The sequence below is a fragment of the Clytia hemisphaerica genome, unplaced genomic scaffold (assembly GCF_902728285.1).
Source record: "Clytia hemisphaerica strain Z4C2 unplaced genomic scaffold, Clytia hemisphaerica genome assembly, whole genome shotgun sequence".
Classification (NCBI taxonomy): Eukaryota; Metazoa; Cnidaria; class Hydrozoa; order Leptothecata; family Clytiidae; genus Clytia; species Clytia hemisphaerica.
The window spans coordinates 94,103-114,340 of NW_027104389.1; the positions used below are offsets into that span (position 1 = coordinate 94,103).

The 20,238-nt window shown below is 35.8% G+C and overlaps 2 protein-coding genes across 2 annotated transcripts; one reads left to right on the forward strand and one right to left on the reverse strand.

The window, feature by feature from the left end:
* The first annotated feature begins 303 nt into the window (after positions 1–303).
* LOC136819614 (translation initiation factor eIF2B subunit delta-like) lies at positions 304–13,082 on the forward strand. The gene is made up of 10 exons (XM_067075855.1): positions 304–514; positions 719–1,067; positions 1,650–1,764; positions 2,273–2,349; positions 3,104–3,206; positions 4,431–4,558; positions 5,585–5,676; positions 6,613–6,698; positions 7,277–7,457; positions 12,717–13,082. Exons 1-10 carry the CDS (start codon positions 316–318, stop codon positions 12,932–12,934), a joined length of 1,548 nt encoding a protein of 515 aa, XP_066931956.1. The 5' UTR covers positions 304–315; the 3' UTR covers positions 12,935–13,082.
* A 367-nt stretch (positions 13,083–13,449) lies between these two features.
* Positions 13,450–19,816, reverse strand: LOC136819606 (uncharacterized). The gene is made up of 4 exons (XM_067075847.1): positions 17,857–19,816; positions 17,099–17,554; positions 13,793–16,361; positions 13,450–13,587 (listed from the first exon to the last, which is right to left on the reverse strand). Exons 1-3 carry the CDS (start codon positions 19,592–19,594, stop codon positions 14,680–14,682), a joined length of 3,876 nt encoding a protein of 1,291 aa, XP_066931948.1. The 5' UTR covers positions 19,595–19,816; the 3' UTR covers positions 13,450–13,587; positions 13,793–14,679.
* Positions 19,817–20,238: the final 422 nt, after the last annotated feature.

Genomic DNA, 20,238 nt, shown 5'->3' on the forward strand with positions numbered 1-20,238 from the left:
TTATCAAAACAAATTTGTTGTCAAAAAGATGTAACAGTAAATGAAAATACAGCCAGATTGTCAACAGTCCCATGTTTCGACCAATCGTCTCAAGTTAAAGCAGTTGACAAGAAGTTTTAAAGAACACCTGTGAGTATCAGAGAAAATCTTTCCACTTGGAGCTCTCTCACATTTCGGTGAGGCGTACAGCTATGCCTATGACAATACGTTTTTCATTAAACTTGATTTGATATTTGCAAATGAGTTTGAAATTCTCACTGACCACTCTAATCTTGTACACAAACATCAATCAATTTATAGTGAATAACATTCATAATGGCTGACAAAGCACAATTAGAAGTTGAAAAAAAGGCAAAAGCAGCAGCAAAGGCTGAACGTAAGAAACAATACGAGGCACAACAAGCTGAGAAGGCAAAACAACAGGGTGGAGACGCTGCAGGAAAAAAATCAAAAGCTGAGCTGAAAGCTGAACGACGAGCCAAGCAGGAAGCACAGAGAGCTGCTAAAACAACTGGTAATTGATGAGATGTCTAATTATAGGTTTCTATGTTTTCTTTTATGATGAATTCTAACTTATGGCTTTTGTGAATTATTTAAGGTTAAAGAAAAAGAATGGAAGTCCTACAATGAACATCACATTATCTAACGCTGTCAAGACTATCAACCGAAGTGAAATGTTTTCTCCCAAAATTATTTTTCTTTATAATTATTTATAAAGGTGATAGCGCTAAAAGTGGGAAAAAGAGCCTAGGTGACAATGTAGGGAAGAAGGGCCAAGGTGACAACTTAGGGAAGAAAAAGCCACTAACAGAGAAGCAGTCAGAAAAATCACAACAACAAGAATCAAAAATCAAAAAACAGCCTAGCTCTTCATCCATAACAAAGTCTCATGAACAACCTCGTGTCTCTTCCAATGTCCAGATGGACAGTGAGAAAGTCCAGAAAAAGATCACCAAAACGTTAGCCAAACAGAACGTTCCTCAACGCAGTGCAGCACAAAAGAAAGTGCAAATGTTTGCACATTTACACCAATATGAGAAAGATCGTTCACTAACAAAAAATCTGAGGTATATAATTTTTCTTTTTTGCTCATACTCTAGTATAAAAGAATTCATTATTTATATATAATGATTGGTATATTCAATCACATGATAACGAGTGGAATTCGGAAATGATTGCACAAGTGAAATTTTTTGTCCGAAAGGACAAAGAAAATTCTAAACAAAAAAATCGAGAGAATCATTTTCCTTTGGAAAGAGAAAAGATTTTCAATTACCAGATTTTTGACATTTTGTTACGTTTTTTCTTCTTGGAATTTAAATTGAACTTTCTTTTGCGTAAATAAATGCTCACTTTAACCTTTAATCATCGTTGAAACAAAGGTTTTCATTTATTTGATTCGATGAACCAAATTTAAGAAACAACCTGTCAAAATTTAAGTTTATCTTTCCTCTATCTGATGGAAAATTATTCGTTCTTTTAAAATTTATAGAACTTGAGAAAATCAAGTTCAAAGAGAGAAACCTTTTGGATTTTCTATTTGTCGTATTTGGAAGAAACTTTTGTCGATTTTTCAAAGACTCTTTATGATTTTTCAAAGACCTTCAGTGTTTATCATGAATCCCATGTTTATTTAATACTCCTTTCAGTTTTTCCTCATGCTCCATTCATCCAGCCATCATTAAACTTGGCTTACAATTCGCTGAAGGAATTATAACTGGCTCAAATGCAAGATGTATTTCAATGTTGTGCGCTTTGAAAATGGTACGTATATAAATTGTACTGTACTTAAACAGTGTCGTGAATTATCTCTTTTTATACAGGACTTTGCAACTAACTAGATGTCGTAACGTGTATGGTATACCTACACGACATGTGTACGATGTACGTTTAATAATTTTATTCCTATACCTTCCTCCTTTTTTATACAATCAGGTCATAATATTTGTGAGAAAAAAGGGAAATTCACCGGGAAGTTTTGAAACCACAATCGATTTGCAAGTGCTCTAAAGTAGGTTGGAAGGGTAGAGTTATAACTCTGAGTTTTAACGCTAGACTTAAAACTTAGGACCTTAGGATCTGATGATCCAAAAGCTCAAAAATAGTCCAATAAGGCTCAGAATATAGCCTGGAAGTCTGTCAACCCCTCCCAAATTGAATTATTCGATTAAATTAAAGAGATAGCCCAAAATCAACTTTCTTGCCCGAACTCTTAATCTTGAAAAACGTTAAAATAACCGGAATTCTCAATATATTTCAACCATGATTGTAGGTCATCAAAGATTACAGCACACCACCACAGAAAGAACTCTCAAGAGATCTAGAATCAAAAATTAAACCCTGCATAAGGTAAAATTCAACAAAGGATATTCCAAAGTATTTCCTTGCTATCTTTTCTATTCATTTCACTTACTGATCTTTATTTTGACCTGTCTTTTCTGGTGCCCAAAGCTTTGGAGGAATCTTGATGAACTTGCTACATGAAACTTGATTCTTTTTTCAAATTTTCAACGGTTTGAAAGGAGGCATGGAAAACCCGAGTTTAAAAACCCTAGTTATGAAACTTGAAAATTTAAGGTGCACCATAAATAATCGAGTTACATTACTCGAAAAATTAAGGTGCACCTTAAAAAAACCGAGTTATTTTTCAGACCACCCTGGACTTCCCACCTCCTCAACATACTATACAGACTATTTCTGGAATAGTCCAATAGTTATTTCTACATATAATATTTCTCTCTAATTTTAAAATAGATTTAATCGAAAATATTCTAAATCACCAGTCCTATGGTTGTTATCAAGTCCTTGTCTTGTACAGACTACTCAACAATTTTTTACTTTAGATATTCTGAAGACAACATACATGAAGAAAAGTAGTGAATATAAGGGGGGGGGTTGAAAAATTATAACGGAGAATGTTTCTCTTAGCTAAGTCCTTTATAAGAAAATGAAAAGGTCTTTTTGTTGATTAAGAAATCAAAATGCCTCAGGATTATTAACCTTTTTCCTTCACTCTTATTCGTAACAACTCCATCATTAATTTTGAATCCCCCGTCCTCGCTCAGATTCATACCTAAGAGGATTTTGTTATTTGTTCTTTCAGCTTTTTGACGCAATGTCGGAACCTGTCTCAGAGTATGGGAAACGCAATCAAGTATCTGAAACATCAAATCACAAACCTATCTCCTGAGTTGCCGGAAGCAAAGGTATTTTGAAACTCTCGTTTTGCCTAGTGTGGCCAAGCTCTGCGTTCCTACGACATTTTCTTAGCCTCTTTTTTTTCGCAGTGATGATAGTCCCTTCACCAGAAGCAAAGGGACATTACCAGAAGCAAAGGGACATTTAAACAATGTATCTTGTTACTATCTATTTTTGGTGGGGAGGGGGTCACAAAATTGAAAATAGTTACAATTGTCTCTCTCTAATTCGATATTCAAGAAACTAAGACTTTTTTTCGAATCAGAGAAACATTCAATTATTATAGAAAATAAGTTACACTACTTTCAAGCTAAGAGGACAAATGATTTAATTCGAATTACTAATAGATTCGAGTTATAGAGGTTCGAGTTATAGAGAATTGACTGTACTAGGAGCTGGGAACCTGGAATTATGATTATGGATGTGACAACGCAAGATACTTTCTCATCATTTTCTCTTGGGGGAGGGGGTTAAAAAGTTTAGAATATTTGATTGGAATTCATTGGGTTTTTAACTTGTTGTGTTTGTATATTCATGGTTTACAAAAGGATATAATTGAATCACGTGTCTAGTCCCATTTTTAAACAAAAGATAAGAACAAAAATATAAAAAAAGAGTAAAATTTTTGAGGCTAAATAAAAAGTATGATTCTTAAAAAAAATCCTAAAATTTAGCAAATTTGAGCAAGAAAACGGTGTATTTCAAGGACGTTTCGATCCATCAACTGTTAAGCGGTGTTTGCAAAGACAGGAACCGTCTAGTGGCAATGAAATACACGCTTTTTTATAAGAATATCTTTTATAAGAATATCAGGGTGAAAATTGGCTGAATCGTAAGAATACGCTAAGAATACCCTCTAGGGTGAGTTTCACGGAATTTAATACTATACATTCATTTTGTATTTGGTTAACATAAAAAACTGCTTCTTTTGTTAGACTTAGATTGACAGTTTGAGGCAAAAATATAATTTTAGCTACTAATGTGCACTCAAAAGTCACAAACTCTCAAATTGATCATTTCTCATGTTTGTATAAAAGTCAAGTTTAAAAAAATAAGAATACGTTAAGAATATTTCACCCTCAATTTTGGCACTTTCTTAAGAATACTTGACCCTCATCCAAAGTACACTATTCCTATAAAATAAGCGTGTATTAATTATTTTTTTCCAGGGCTAATTATGTTTTAATTTTAATATTTTCTCATCATTATTTTTCTTCTTCATATCACACCAGGCGAAAGAACATTTGTTAGAAAGTATCGATAGTTTCATTCAAGAACGAATTATCCTTGCCGATCAACAAATTACTAATTTCGCAGTTCAAAAAATTCACGACGGAAACAAAATATTAATTTACGGATTGTAAGTTTGTTTTTCACATCTGAATCTGAATTCATTGATCATGAAGGTTTTTAAGATATCATATCTTAAGATTTAGCAGATGATTGTCGTCCATACGGGCGGCATGAAACTTAAAGTTCTGAAACACTTAGACTGGAGTCGTTTATAATGCGTGTAATACTAATAATACCAATACTAATAATAATAGTACGGGATTTAGTTTGTATAAACGACTGGAAGAATCCGGTGTTCCAGCCTTATAGATACCCCGGCTGCCTACGCAGAAACTTGCGTAGCGAGAAAAACAATTTATCAAGCAATAACAAACTCTCAAAACGAAATCAACTCAAATGAAAAACTTTCAATACACAAATCCACACACATGTTTTTCTCAAGAATTATTTTGAGCGGGAAAAAAATTATGATTGCAAATATTGACACTTTTCTTTTGTTTAGAGTTTGTGCACAAAGGTTTCTAGACGACTAAAATTGTTCCCTTTATTACTTTTTGCTTTATTTCTACTATGTATGTATGAATTAGTCGTCTAGCTTGCTAGACTATGAAACACTAAATCAAAGTCTCTTTCTTTTAATTTTAAGATATCATATCTAAACTATGTTTTCTTATTTTACCTTTGCGTCTTTCTTTGTCTTTTTTTTCCTGAAAATTTATTGTTTTAAACCCTAATTCTAACCGAATTAACAGAAAGGGGTTGCGATCATTGAACTTCAAGCGGAAGGTTAAAGATGAATCTTTATTAAGATTTTACACATTTCGGATGACGGATTGAATCTAGCAATTTCTTTAGTTTTCGTGCTTTATATTTTTTGAGCTCTGGTGATCCAGCGTTTATATGAAAACAACCAGGATCTTACAACTTAAAATGTAGGGAATAAGTGAGGAAAGGAGCTTAAAGTCCCACATTAGATTCCACTCTAGCCTCTGGCTATACATTATTGGTTTTGACTGCTCTAGACATTGCAATAGCGACTTCCGAGATTCGATTTTTGTTGTATTCTTCAGCTCTCTTCTTCTTTTCCTTACAGTTCTTCACTGATTATTAACATTTTGAAAGATGCGAAAGATTCCGGTAAAGAATTTCAAGTGGTCGTTGTGGATTGTAGACCAGATTTCCCCGGTACGTCAATTGTTTCACAGCCCTTAAAAAAACTTCTAGCATGTTATATCTGTGTAAAGATTGTACACAAAGACGCAAAAGCATAAACTTCGCACAGTTGTACAATCAAAGTCATAATATTTGAGAAAAAATGGAAATTCCCACGAAATCTTACAACCACAAACGATTTGGAAGCGCTCTAAATTAGATTGAATGGGTAGAGTTTTAACTCTGAGTTTTAACGCTAGACTGGAAGACTTAGGAGCTTAGGATCTGAGGAACTAAAAGTCCAAGAATGGTCCAATAGGGATCGAAATATAGCCTGGAAGTCTATAAACCTCTCCTGAATTGAAATATTCGAATAAATTTATCAATTTGCCCAAAATATAACTTTATCACCCGAACTTTAAATTGCTGAAAACGAGGAATTAACCAAAATTCCCAATATATTTTGACCGAGATTGTAGTTCAAAACTCAGACCTCAGACCCAGAAAATTAGCGCCTGTTTGCGGTTTTCGCAGACAAAAATATGTTTCCAGGCTAAAGTAGACTATAGACGTAAAGTTTACTTTTGGCTGAACTTTGCTTTTTGATAAAATGTGTATGACGCTGAGTTATTTATACTGGTGATGAGTTCCCAACTTTCACCGTCTACATTTTCCAGAAGTTCGAGTGATAGAGATTCGAGTTAAAGAGGTTCGAGTTAAAGAGATTCGAGTTAAAGAGGTTCGAGTTAAAGAAGTTTGAGTTAAATAGGTTTGAGTTAAAGAAGTTCGGTTTGGGGAGGTTCGAGTTAGAGGGGTGCGAGTTAAAAATGTTCGTTAAAGAGGTCCGAGTTAAAGAGGTTCGTTAAAGAGTTATATTATTTTCCAACTTTATACCGTCTCCATTTTCCACATCAACCTGATGCAAGACACAAGTGAGAAGTTTCAAACTATTGTTTTTACGATATATAGGTCGTGAGACGTTGAAAAGGTTGGAAGACGCAGAAATCAAATGTTCATACACCCTCCTCAATAATATCTCATACATCATCAAAGAGGTGACGTAATGTTTATTTCAGGCGAAAATAAAAAAAATGTAATGTTTCCGGAAATCGGCCGGGGAAGAAAAAAGATTTTCCGACCCGGCCGCTGACTATGGGTTCATCTATATGGTTCATCATAAAGAAAATCAAGTTGGCCGTTCAAGCTATCAAACGTCGTTTTGTTAGATATTCCCGCTTGTAAATCAAATTTTGATACATTAGTATTCAGGACTTACTTTATACTGTTTGTACCTAAAAGTTATCTCTTAAAGTTATATTTCAATAATTCTAAGTTATCAAAAAAAAGCAAAAAAAAACTTTTTTCCGGCCGGCCGCACGAGATCTTTTTTCCTTCACCCGCATTCCGGAAACACTACATTTTTTTCTTCGCCTCAGCCGATTTTTCTTCTGTCTATGAGCCTGTAATAAACACTGAACAATTATTTCATGCAGCAGTTTCTTTGTATAGATATAGTAAACTTTTATGAACTCCTCCGGGCATCAGTTACCATAGTAATAGTTTGAAAACAAGGTCAGCGTTGCTCGTGACGTAATTTATGAATAGGTCTATTACACTTTTTTTATCTCTTCAGGTGACGACTGTTTTTCTTGGAACCCACGCGTTGCTTGCCAACGGCAATGTCATGGCTAAAGCTGGAACTTCTATGGTTGCCATGGTAGCCAAATCGAACAATGTACCTGTCTTGGTGTGTTGTGAAACGTACAAATTTTGTGAACGAGCTCAAAGTGATTCTTTTGTCTTCAATGAATTGGGTAAGCTGCGCGTTAATTCATAAGAACATCTGAATTTTTTTAATTCTTCGGATATTCTTAAATTTAGAGTTTAAAGCCTTAACATGTTCTTAATGTAACATGTTCTTATTTTTGCCATTTTGTGAGTTTTTTTAGCGTTTTTCCTTAGAAATCGGGTGTTTTAATAAGAGTCCTTGAAACCTTTTGAATGTTCTTAACTTGTTCTTGATATTTTGGCCATCGAAGTCTTATGTTTGTATAAAGTTTGTTCTTGTAAAAACACGTGTATACTTATTATGCAACTTTATGTCCTACAGTTAACTTCTTGAGAATTCGAATTAAAACGGGGAATCTTATTCGTTCGAGTTACAGAGAGATTCGAATTATAGAAAACAGGGGCTGGAGATTTTCGAGTTTCGAGTTAAAGGGAGATTGGAATAATATAAGTTCGAATTAGCGAGAACAGGCCATATTTTAGAAAGGCAGTGTAGCATCCGATGGTGGCCAAAAACGTTTAGTGGACATTTTTTGTGTCTACGAATAAAATAGGGGAAAATGGAAAGTAAAAAGTAAACCGTTTGTATAAGAAAGTAGAGCAGTTTGTTGTCGATATTAGACTGGAGTATACTTTATAATCCGCGTAATACAGTAATATTATTGTTATGTAATAATACAATAATGATAACGGGATAATATCAGTTTGTATATAAACTATAATTTGTCTCTTCCATTATTATTCTTTGCTTATGTCTGAATTAGTAAGTTGACATGCTAGACTATGTGTCAATACAGTGGCATCTCAATTCCAGAACCACACTCCACTTAAATGACCATAGTAACAACAGTTATGTTTTATTTTTACAGTAGTTAATGATATGCAGTTAGCGTTCCGAGAAAAGTCTCATTGTATATTAAGATGGTTTCTCCTTAACGGTGACTGTAAATTATTTCGAGTTAAAGGGAGATTGGAATAGTAGAAGTTCGAATTAGAGAGAGCAGGCCTCATTTTAGAAAGACAGGGCACTTTAATGTTTTTCCACTAAAAGGGTATTAGAGAAGAATGAGAGACTTTGGTGTGGTACAAACAAAAGTAAACCAAACAAAATTTGTATATTATTATTAAAAAGAGTAGAACAGTTTGTCGACAATATGCAATATGTGGTATTATGTAATATAGTCAATTTTGTTCTTAATTCCAACCACACTCCACTTAAATGACCATAGTAACAATGTTATGTTTTATGCTTAGTTGATGATTTACAGTTAGCGTTCCAAGAAAAGCCTCATGTTTAAAGGGAATTTCCCTGTGGAACTTACAGTGACGTCATAAGGGTGTCTTGTTATCACAACTATTTGATGAAACGACACTTTTTTGAATGTATCCCTTATAAAGAGAAGAGCGTGGTTGACTTTGCTTTGTTTTTACATAAGAGATACATTTGTAAGGTTGCAGTTAGAGATCGATTAAATATTGAGATTTGAATGGACGTTATTTGCAGTTAGTTTCTGATACTACGCTTATATTACGCTGATATATAACCGCAACTCGGCAACGAAAAGATAGGTCGTATATTTGCGGGTTCGATACTCTATCGAAGGAAACAGCAAGCCTTTTGTCAAACGTGACACCACGATTGGCTGGGAAAAAAACACAGCTACACATCTACATCTGGCTGGTCTTTGAAGTTCATCAACAGGCACAATCACAAAGTTCATGTCTCCACACAACGCTATGGCAACGTACAAAATCGAGCTCGGTTCCGGCAATTTAAAAGGATCTTTTGGTTTCGGTAAGAAAGAAGATTATACGTATGACGTACCGGAGAACGCAATTCACGTTTCCATTGACCAAGAAGACCACAGCGCAAATACGTTGAATATTGGTAACGGGAACGGGAAGGTCACATTACGTTGGGATAAAGCGTCACGTAAGGCTCACGTTCACGCCTGGGTTAATGGTGCCGTTGGACAGGGGAATGAAGTACGCTGGACTGTTTACTGCTGGCTGAAAGCTTAAAAACGCAAGTGTCATATATCAAATCTTTTGTTTTGAATGTAAAACTGTTACTCTAGCTTAAAAGGTAGTGATTATCGAAAGGATACATTTTTTTGATTGTCCGAGAGGGCGGAATGGAACGTTGAAATTTGATAAGTTCGGACATCAATAAACTTAAGAGCCATTTTTTTTAAAAATCTTCAGAATAAAGAAAGTCTGATACCTCACCCTCTTAGATTTTGATGAAATTTTGACCAAATGATCTATCACACAAGAAAATAAGACCCTGAAAATTTCACCTTGATATCTCAAGTAGTTTTGAAGATACAGCGTCTCAAAGATAGGCTACTAAGCGAAAATTGACCCCTAAAAATCATGAACTCTGGTGGGGAGCAGATTTTAAAAGCCAATGAATTTTTATTCAAGTACATTAGAAAGCTGATTTACAGTGGATTTCAAGAAATTTTTGTAGGATCAGAAAAAAAAACTCAAATTGAGTCTCCAAAATTTCCCCGAAAAATCTTCAGCACCTCATGTGGAGGGCTTCAAACTTGCGTAATCTGGTTTTGGAAGCACTTTTAGCTGGCTGCTGATGGTCCTTGGGACTTTTGAAGTAAAACTTTGACTGGAGGGTTTATGGTGGGTTTGGCCCCAAAATTAAACATTTCAGGATTTCCATCTTTGCGTAACCGTCAAAAATGGCCGAAAAAATTGCTTTTTGGCAGACCTGGAGCAAAATTCAAGATGGCGATCTTAAGGCAACACCAAATTTTTTTGAAATTTTCAGCAAGCTTCCTTAGTAGGTCTGTTATAGCCTCAAAAAAACTACTGGGCTTTTGAAGTCTCTTAAAAGATATGATCGTTGAAAATTTGCTTAACTTCGTGTTTTCTCCCTCTTAAAATGCTAAATCAGGCCCACTTAAGGGCCTAACAGGATAATTTTCTCAAAATATTGGTTGATCTCTCTAGCCAACTAATTCATTGGCATTAGGGGAACAACTGAAAAAGATTTCAGGTCTTTCATCAACATGACATTTTATGACAGTTCTTTATTTTTAAGTACAGAATAGAAAAAAATGAGACTACATCTGGCGTTCTACCATTCCAGGGCCTATATTTCCAGAAAAAAACTCAACCTTTCACAGTTTGGTGAATATTAATCTTAAATATAAGCAGGTTACTTCAACTTAATGGGTTTAACAATACTCAATTCCTATTCAAAAACTTTGTAGACTCATTCAGAAATCCTACTTTGACAATAATTTGCGCTTTACCGCAAAATTTCTAAGTCCAAGTGTTGTGATTAGCTTTAGACTGTCCAATATCTCTATAATAGTGTACACTAACAGTCTTACTTGTTGATTCTTAAATAACTAAGCAACATTACTAGGTGTAATTATGAGTACTGCAACATTCTGTTTAAATCTTCTGGACAGAAATATGGACGGTCTAAAGCTAATCACAACACTTGGACTTAGAAATTTTGCGGTAAAGCGCAAATTATTGTCAAAGTATGATTTCTGAATGATCTAAAAGTTTTGCATAGGAATGAGTATTGTAAACCATTAGTGAAGTAACCTGCTAATTTAGCTTTAATATTCCCAAATGTGCAAGGTAGTTTTTTTCTGGACAATAGGCCCTGGAATGGTAGGAAACGCCAGATGTCAGTCTCATTTTTTTAATATTCGTACTTAAAAAAAAGAAAATGTCATTAAAATTCTTGTTGATGGAATGACTGAATCTTTTTCAGTTTCCCCTAATGCCATGATTAGTTGGCTAGAGAAGATCAACAATATTTGAGCAAAATTATCCTGTTAGCGCCCTTAGTGGGCCTGATTAGCATTTAAGAGGGAGAAAAACAACGAAGTTAAGCCAATTTCAATCGCTTCTCTCTTTAAGAGACTTCAAAAGCCCTTGAGTTTTTTGAGTTATAAACTAGACCTACTAGGAAGCCTTGCTGAAAATTCAAAAAAATTTTGTTTTGCTTAAAAAAGATACGCCATCTTGAATTTTGCTCCAGGTCTGCCAAAATAGCAATTTTTTCGGCCATTTTTGACGTTACCAAGATGGAATGAAATGAAAATGTTATTTTGGGCCAAACCCACCAGTAAACCACCCAGTCAAAAGTTACTTCAAAAAGTCCAAGGACATCAGCAGCCAGCTAAAGTGCTTCCAAACCCAGATTACGCAAGTTTGAAGCCCTCACATGGAGGTGTAGAGATTTCGGGGAAATTTTGGAGACTCAATTGATTTTTTCTGATCCCTACAAAAAGTTCTTGAAATCACGTAAATCAGCTTTCTATGTACTAATAAAAATCATTGGCTTTTAAAATCTGCTCCCCACCAGAGTTCATGATTTTTAGGGGTCAATTTTCGCTTAGTAGCCTATCTTTGAGACGCTGTATTCAAAACTACTTGAGATACTCAAGGTGAAATTTTCAGGTATATTTTCTTGTGTGATAGATCATTTGGTCTAAATTTCAGCAAAATCCAAGAGGGTGAGGTATCACACCCTGAAGACTCTTAAAAAAAATGGCTCTTAACTTTTGATTATAGCTAATAATACGTTTCAGATTTAAAATATTTCTTGAAAATATCTACTCAGAAAAACCATTTTTCTCATGTCATTTGAATTATTCTTGAATAGCGCACTGCGCTGAATATAACATATATAACAACTTGCACGTATCTTTAACTGAGCCGCATTGAATTGTCGGATTGCAACTCGTACAAATGTAAAAAAAAGTGAAAAGTAATAATTATGACGTATGCGTTGCGGAGCGCTATTGCTACAAACTTTTCAAATCCGATCCAAAATCTGAATGCCAAAACAAAATTTATCAACGTTAAGCTATCAGAACAACTTAGAAACTACAAACCAGACTAAAAAAAGAATCTGTGCATTCGTCTCGTATACTGTGATGAGTCTAGTCGATTCAATTTTATGTCGATTGCGTACATAGTCGTAGTAGAGTTTCGTTTGGTTCTTTCTTATCCTAACTTTAACTTATCAGCTATCAGACTGCAACAATCAGTTTTTGTCAAAAAGGAACTTCACAAATTGATTTTTTTAGAGTATCTAAGCAAGGCCATCCCCCTTTTTAAACAATACTCCATAGAAATTTTTGAAAGTTTTGCCAGCTTAGCAAAAGTTTAGATGATCTAGTTTTGATGTCTCAAAGAACCAAAAATTGACAAAATAAAGTATAGCAAATCCGTATAGCAAAAAAAAAGACCATTTCGCCGCCGGAAACGAAAAGATCTTTTTGTTGTCTCATCTTCAGGCGATCCAGACGATTTGGTGTCTTTACACAGACCTCACTCACAAGACATTCTAACAAACTGGAGAGACATTAAATCCTTATATTTGCTGAATTTGGTTTACGATGTGACGCCATCTTCTTTTGTTGATATGGTTGTCACGGAGATTGGAATGATTCCTTGCACTTCGGTACCGGTAGTTTTAAGAGTCAAAAACACTAATGATGGTATCGCTACGTAATGTTTATGATTTCAAAATGTTAGAATATTATAGATTTTTTTTTGGAATTGAATTGCTGGAACTCGCTTGAAAAATCAAATTGTTCTTTGACTATAAAGAGCGATCGACGAATGTCTACACAGATATCTAAGATATAAAACCGGGTGAAGTTTTTTGGAGTTTTTTATCCCTCCTGAAGTGAAGTCGAATATGGTCTAAAATAGATCGCACATCATTTCCTTCAGAGTAAAAGGTTTGTAGGTCTATCGCCAACAGATTATTGTGAGACCAAGACGCAACTTATTTACACGATCACAGTGGGTCACTTACACGTGCCTAGTTGATCATTTCTCGCCTTTTTTCGACTTTTTGATATCATTTAGATCATAACTTTTGATCTAGTTGAACAAATTTGACAAATAACTTTGCAATACAAAAAGGATTGATTCTTTAACAGTTGATAGAGCTCGGGAAAACTCACTTCAAAGAGGGTGACTTTTTTTTTCTAGGAAACTCGGTAGTGTTTTTATAAGATATCTTCGAAAATAATTCAAAAATGGTACATTGACATCAAAAGAGACCTTTTCATAAATTACGTTACGAACGTCACTTGCCTTGTTTTGAAATTAATACCATGGTGATTGACTCCCAGTGGATTTTATTAAAACTACTTTCTATTCATAAAAGAATCATTAAATATCACAAGGGACATAACTACATACCATGGTAATTATTTGAATACGAGGCAAGTGATGTTTGTGACGTAATTTATGAAAATGTCTATTGTATTCATTCAATTAATACCGGTAATCCCGTCCGAACATGAAGCCTAAATTTCATGTTTCATTTGTGGTCAGTTTTAATCGGGATATCTTTGACGTTTATCCCAACCTCGTTCCCTGTGCATTATCAGCTTTTTGATATTTACTGATAGCGCTAGATTAGATAATACCCTGGCATTGTTTTTCTTTTTTTTTTGAACGTGTAAGATTACGTAATTCAAAAACAAAACGTCACAAGGGTATTCTCTAACGTCAATCAGTAACGTAAATAAAGCCTGGAATACACGGGAACGAGGTTGCGTTTGCCTTAGGCTTTCTCTATTTCTCTTCTCATGATTTGAAAGACGAGAGATTGGAGGACTATAAAACTATTAGTAGAGTCAAAAAGTAACACCATATTTGTGGGTTTTTGTTTCATGGCTCAGCATGGCTCAAAATATATCCATGCAAAATAATGACTTTTCAACTAAGGGATCTAAATTTTACATATTATTGTCTGTTTTTATAGATATTGTATTTTTGTAAATACCCTTACAATGATAATCGACTCTCAAATATCTTTCCAACGGATTACTGAATTTGAGTAGAATATTTTTTACGTGTTATAATTTTGTCCGAAATCAACATCCATCTGTCCGAAATATAAACAATAGACATACTACATTCTTCCACTCAAAATTTTCAAACCTTTATTCATGATATAATCTATTGTCAGTTCTGTTTTCATTGGGATTTTATCAAATCGTTTTCTAAGATTATGTATGATTTTTTATTTGCCTTTCGCTGCCATTGTAGTCTTTTCTTCTCACACAAGGATAAATGATTGATCCATCATGAGCTTCAATCAAGTCGGACTCTTAGAGACACAAATATGTCATGTCCATCACCCCCGAAGGAGGGTTTTTAGTTCAATTTAATCCTAAGGAACATTTCCGTTCATATTCAAAAAGCCTATTTGCAACACTGTCATGTTTTTATGTGTTATTATTGATCTTTTCTCAGCCATTTTTTATAGATTGTCAAATGTGTCAAAATATGTCTACTGGTTAATCGTCTCCCCCTTTGCATCGGTTCATCATGTTTTGCTACTGTTTTATACCGTCTTGCGTTTTGTTTTTTAGATACTTCGGTTTCTGTTGGTATTTGTAACAGAGTTTGTTTTGTAATACCTGTAGTAGAATTTTGCAACTTTTTGCTCAATTTTGACATTCTTGAGTTTTTGAATACGTTTGCTTTTTCTTGTTTCTTCATATCTGTTTTCAACTTTGCCGCTGTTTTTGAGCTTTTCGACTTTTGTTTTAGTTTTTCGCGTTCAGCTGCTTTTCTCAAAGCATTTCTGAAAATTCGTTCGATCATTCTGTTTTCCTCTGTACTCTTTTTTCGTTTGATTGCCGCTCTCCGTAATTTCCGAGTTCTTTTATTAGCCACTGTCGGCGCCGGTACTTTTTCTTCACTATTTTGGTTTTGTTGTTCTGTACCAGGTTGGCTTTCCTCCTCTTCATCCATTTCATCAGCATTTGCTCCCGGTTGACCATCATTCTCGCCATTAGTTTGAGCATCATTTTGATCAGTTTGGCTATCATCCTGATCTGTATTTTCTCCTTGTTGGCTGTCATCCTCATTTGATGAATTTTTAGACTTTTTCTTCTTGGCTCGTCGTCCCCAGTCTTTAAGCAGACCTTTCATTTTATTAGATAATGTTGCCTGTGTAGGTTGCGTTGGAAAGAGTGTAGTTGGAGGCTTGGTTGTCTCTAGTTGATCCTCCAACATGTCCTCTTCTTTGTCACTTAAATTGAGTTTCTTCCCCAGCTTTTTGATGAAACGATCGGAAGGTGTAGGGTGTTTGGTTTTGTGTGGTATAGGTGTAACTGGTGTGGCAGTCATCGGTGCAATAGGTGTAGCAATAATTGGTGGTGTTACGGGTGGTGGAGGAGGGGCTACTACTGGTGGAGGAGGAGGAGGGGGTGCTACTGGAGGTGGGGGGGATGGGTGGGGGCTAACTGGCGGTGGAGGAGGAGGAGGAGGTGGTGGTGGTGGTGGGGGAGGAAGTACCACAGGAGGAGGCGCGGGTGGAGGCATCACAGGAGGAGGTGGAGGAAGGGCAAGTGGTGGAGGGGGAGGAAGAGGAGCAGGGGGTGGTAGAGGAGCTGCTGGAGGTAACGGAGGAGGAAGAATAGGTGGTAGCATGGGTAGGGAAGGATTGAGAAGAGAGGTTTCTTCTTCATCATCTTCTTCATCATCATCGTCATCATCTTCTTCAATGATGACGGGAGGAGGAGCAGGAGGGGGTGGTGGCTGGATGATGACCGGTGGTGGTGGTGGGGCAGCAGTCGGCTGTGTGAACTTATCTCTGATCTCCTTCAAAATACTCTCAAGTCGTTCGTTATTGTTAAACCCACCGTCTTGACCTTTCTTGTATTCTCGGTAAAATATACGAGCCGCTCTTTCTGCTATATCCTCAGGATCTACACTCCCTCCACCACCTCCTGGCCATGACCCTCCATGTAAATGTTCCATAGGGTGTCCAGTCAGGAGGAGAGTATTCATCATCATGTCTGCCATAGTATGAGTGATGTGTTGTGTTTCAGAAGACATCTGTTGACGATCGATGGCTCGTGTCAGATCAGAGACTAAATGTGATACGACGTCATGCTCTCCGTGCCCTCCTGTATATGAGATACAAAATTGTTCAATAAAATCAATAAACCTACCTACTCTAAGCTGTAAACAAATGGTAGGAGATACCTACGTTAAATCTACTTAGTAAACTCTTGTTAAGACAAACCACTTTTCGCCCTGCCTATTCTAATTGTGAATTAAAGTTGACTGTCTTAAGCCAATGCATTGCCCTCTTTTGACGTCAATGCAATGTCTTCTTTCAACCCTTTTGAGGCAAAGAATTTAACTGATAAATTTGTGCAATTAAACAAGACATAAAGTGAACCGTCTAAACTACATCTTAAAGCGTGAGGATTTTGGGTTAAAGATTCCCAGGAAGATTGTCGTTAAATGTAGACAATAGTCTTTTACGTTTATTCTCCCAAGTGAACAATTCCAGTCCAATCTCCTCACGCTTTTAGAAGCTTTCTACTTTTATTAAATTGGGTATTAGGGTCAGAAGTCGAAAGTCAGAATTTTCTTAAACTTTATTCCTTTCATTCAATATTTGTGTTTTGCAACCATCCTGCGTCTGGAAGGTACAAATATTCAACAACACGATATTGCTACTTTCAATATGGGAATAGAGGTTATACTTTTTTTGTAAGTTTTGTAATTCCCCCATTATGGAAGCAAACGTTCGAATCTATAGAGCCTATCCTTTACGCAAATCGAACGCATGCTTCCATAATGGCGGAAACATGAAAAACATCCATAGACAATTGACTAGTAAACATAAAATTACCGTCAGTGTGATATGGTTCACGGTATGCTTGTGGCATGGAGCCCATCCTGTTCAAAATATCTGTGATAGCATTCGTATTGGCTTGAGTCTGTGAACTTTCCGCGCTGTTCACCTTGTTGACAACAGTAGCTGGTGGTAGAGTCTCTTTCAGCTGTCTTTGTATATCGTATTTATTGACTAGGTTGTCTTGTCCGGGAATCGGCGAATTGGTGTCCGGTTGGAACCATGGTGCAAACCTTTTCTCCGAACCCTCGTTACCTTCGCTAGACTGTTTACTGTTGGATTTGTTATCAGGATTGAGGCTATTCTCGATGACTCGTCGCATGGCTTCTCGTAGATTTTCAGGTGTTTTGATGGATGAGGGGGATTCAGGAAGTGTTAAATTGATATCAATGTTTTTATCACCATTCCGGTCTGGAGTTTGTTCTGATGAAATGTTTTGTATCTCCTGCCGTGCTATGGGTGAAAGTATAAAAGCATATTTCTTTCGTTTAAAGTCAGTTACAACTTAGAGATTATAGAACAAGATGTGCTATTTCAAGCTTTAAAACGGGTTTTTCCTTTTTTAATAGCCTGTTTTGGACAAAAATGTCCTTCATCCGCCAAATTAAATTCCCACCAAATTTAATTTTTTAATGTCAACCGCCAAATTAAATTCCCTCTGAAAAAACTTTTTTGGCCATCCACCGAATTAAATTTCTTCCTTTAATGTAGTCAAAATTTTAAACGAGGATAAAATATAGATGGAAATTTCTTACCATGATTTTTTCGTGAACCACGATGTCGCTTTGCAATGAGACTCCTGAAATTCAAATTCTTTCGTGTATTTTTCAGATGATCTTTCATAGCTTTTAAACGTTCCAGGGTGGCTGACTCTTGACTGGTTTGATGTTCTTTTGAAGTATAGTCTTTATCACCTTGTGCTGTTGAATTCGGGTCTGTATTTTGTGCGTTTGGAGTTGAAGTATCAATATCAATATCAGCTGCTCCAAACACAGTCACTTTCGATTTCCCATTAGACGCTGTATTTTTTAACATTGCTTTATTTTGATTCTTAGTCGGTGCGAAAAACATTTTTTTATGCGAGTCAACACGGTTCAAACGTAACCTGATTGGTTTACCAACATTGTTAGTCATCATACTGGAAGTTTTTTCAATATCTCCGGGAGTTAGCACGCCTGTTGTTAGATTATGTATGGCCTGTGTTGCATTATGGATCCCCTTCGATGAAACCCCATGATGCACCGGTGTAGGTTTTTCATCGATATACTCAGCAGATAACAAGTTGATGTTTTCTTTCTTGTGTTGTTTTAAAGCCCCTACATAGCTCTCTTCCAACCTATTCCATTCATGTTCCTGACTCTCGACAACCGGACGGAATAATTTGACCGGTAAGATATCCATATGCCCGACAACTTCAGTTTTTCTTGTTTCATTTTTCACTCGATTCAAAAACAGCTTATCATTCACTAACGTTGGCTTGTAATCTTCCTCAGGGGTCTGGGACTGAGTCACTTCATTTTTCTCAACAGTCTTACTTAATTGTAAATCACCATCCCGAGTATCAACTCCTCTTTCATTAGTCAGATCGAGTTTCAACTCTTTATATTTCTTAAGAATTGACTCTAAAGGATTAAAAGATGAAGCGCCTGTATCAACTTTTTCTAGTCCTTTTGTATGACTTATAGACATATTCCCAAAGATATAGTTTGAAATGTTTTTGCCTAAACCTCCTTTATCGAGTATATTAACTGAAGTGTTTAGCTTTCTCAGAATCGATGTGATATTACTGAATTTAGATTGTCCATGATTACCAGTAAATGATAAAATACTATTGGCTGGGGATGACAAATTATTAAATCTAACCATACTCGACATAACGTTTGGATTTCCAGCCATGGTCATTTTTGACGTGTTAAATTTCCTTGAAACGGAAGCTGTTGGCTTCTCTTTCAGCATGGAGGGTGTATTCTCGACAATACTATCCATTGAGCTCTTTAACATTCCCAAACGGTCTAAAACCTGATGTGTCCTGTTCATAGCTCTCTCCTCGTCCACGCGTTCACGCTCTTCGCGTGCTCTCTTTTGTTGATACTCTGCGTCAGGTTTTGTATCTTCGACATCACGTCTTTGGATAGTCTTAACACTAAATACTCCTTTATTTGTTTCAGTCCTTTTGTGAAGATTTTTATGCTTCTCAGATTCAACCAAATTCGAAGTTTCAATTGAACCCGTGTCTCGATCACTCAGGTTGTTTGTAGAAGGCTTTGCCTCGATATCTCTTTTCCGTCTCTTAGCATTTTCGTCTTGAATGTTTATAATCTCTCCTTTAAGTTCATACAAATGTCTCTTAATTTCTCCTGATGGTAGATTCTCAACAAGGTGCACGTGCCCAGAAATAGCATTGCTAGCGTCATCGGACACTCCACTCTTCAATATATTTCCAAAGCTTCTCGAAACGGCAAGAATTAAAACTATAATAGCTATAAGTTTCATTTTTCTTGTGGATCGTTCTGTTTAAAATCTCTCAAAGTGTTCCATCTTAACTCCAAGATTTTGCTGAACGAATTTGATTCTTCTTTTTCGCAAATGATTCTCAACAGTAAACTCATAGATTCTATCTGTAAAATATTATATGTTTTATATCCACAATTCGCTTGTATCATGCATAAAAGAGCATAATTTAGAAGAGCTCGCAGATTTGACATGAGCTATTTTGCAAATAAGTTTTTTATACTTCCTTTTTCTGCAGAGGGTTAATGAACCATGACTAATGTGAACGTTTTTGTTTTGTTTAGTTTTGTTTGTTCGAATTTTGTTTCGAATGTTTCAAGTAAACTTGTTTTAATTAAGACAAATAAGCTTTTTCTATTTTACAGGCATACTGGATAAGTGGGACATGGAACGGCTGGGACGTTTAAGTGGGACTCTCTAGCGAGACACTAGGTGGCGCTCAAGTGTGACGATAGTGGGGCTCAAGTGGGACGCATTAAAAGTAACAAATTTTATGGTTCTTTCAGTTAACAATGTCTCATACACCTTACTCCATGACTCGAAATTTCCTTAACTCGAACAAATTTGTATTTCCTGTGTGTGTTAGAGTTACGGAGACTGCACTGTATACATCTTTTTTGTAAGAA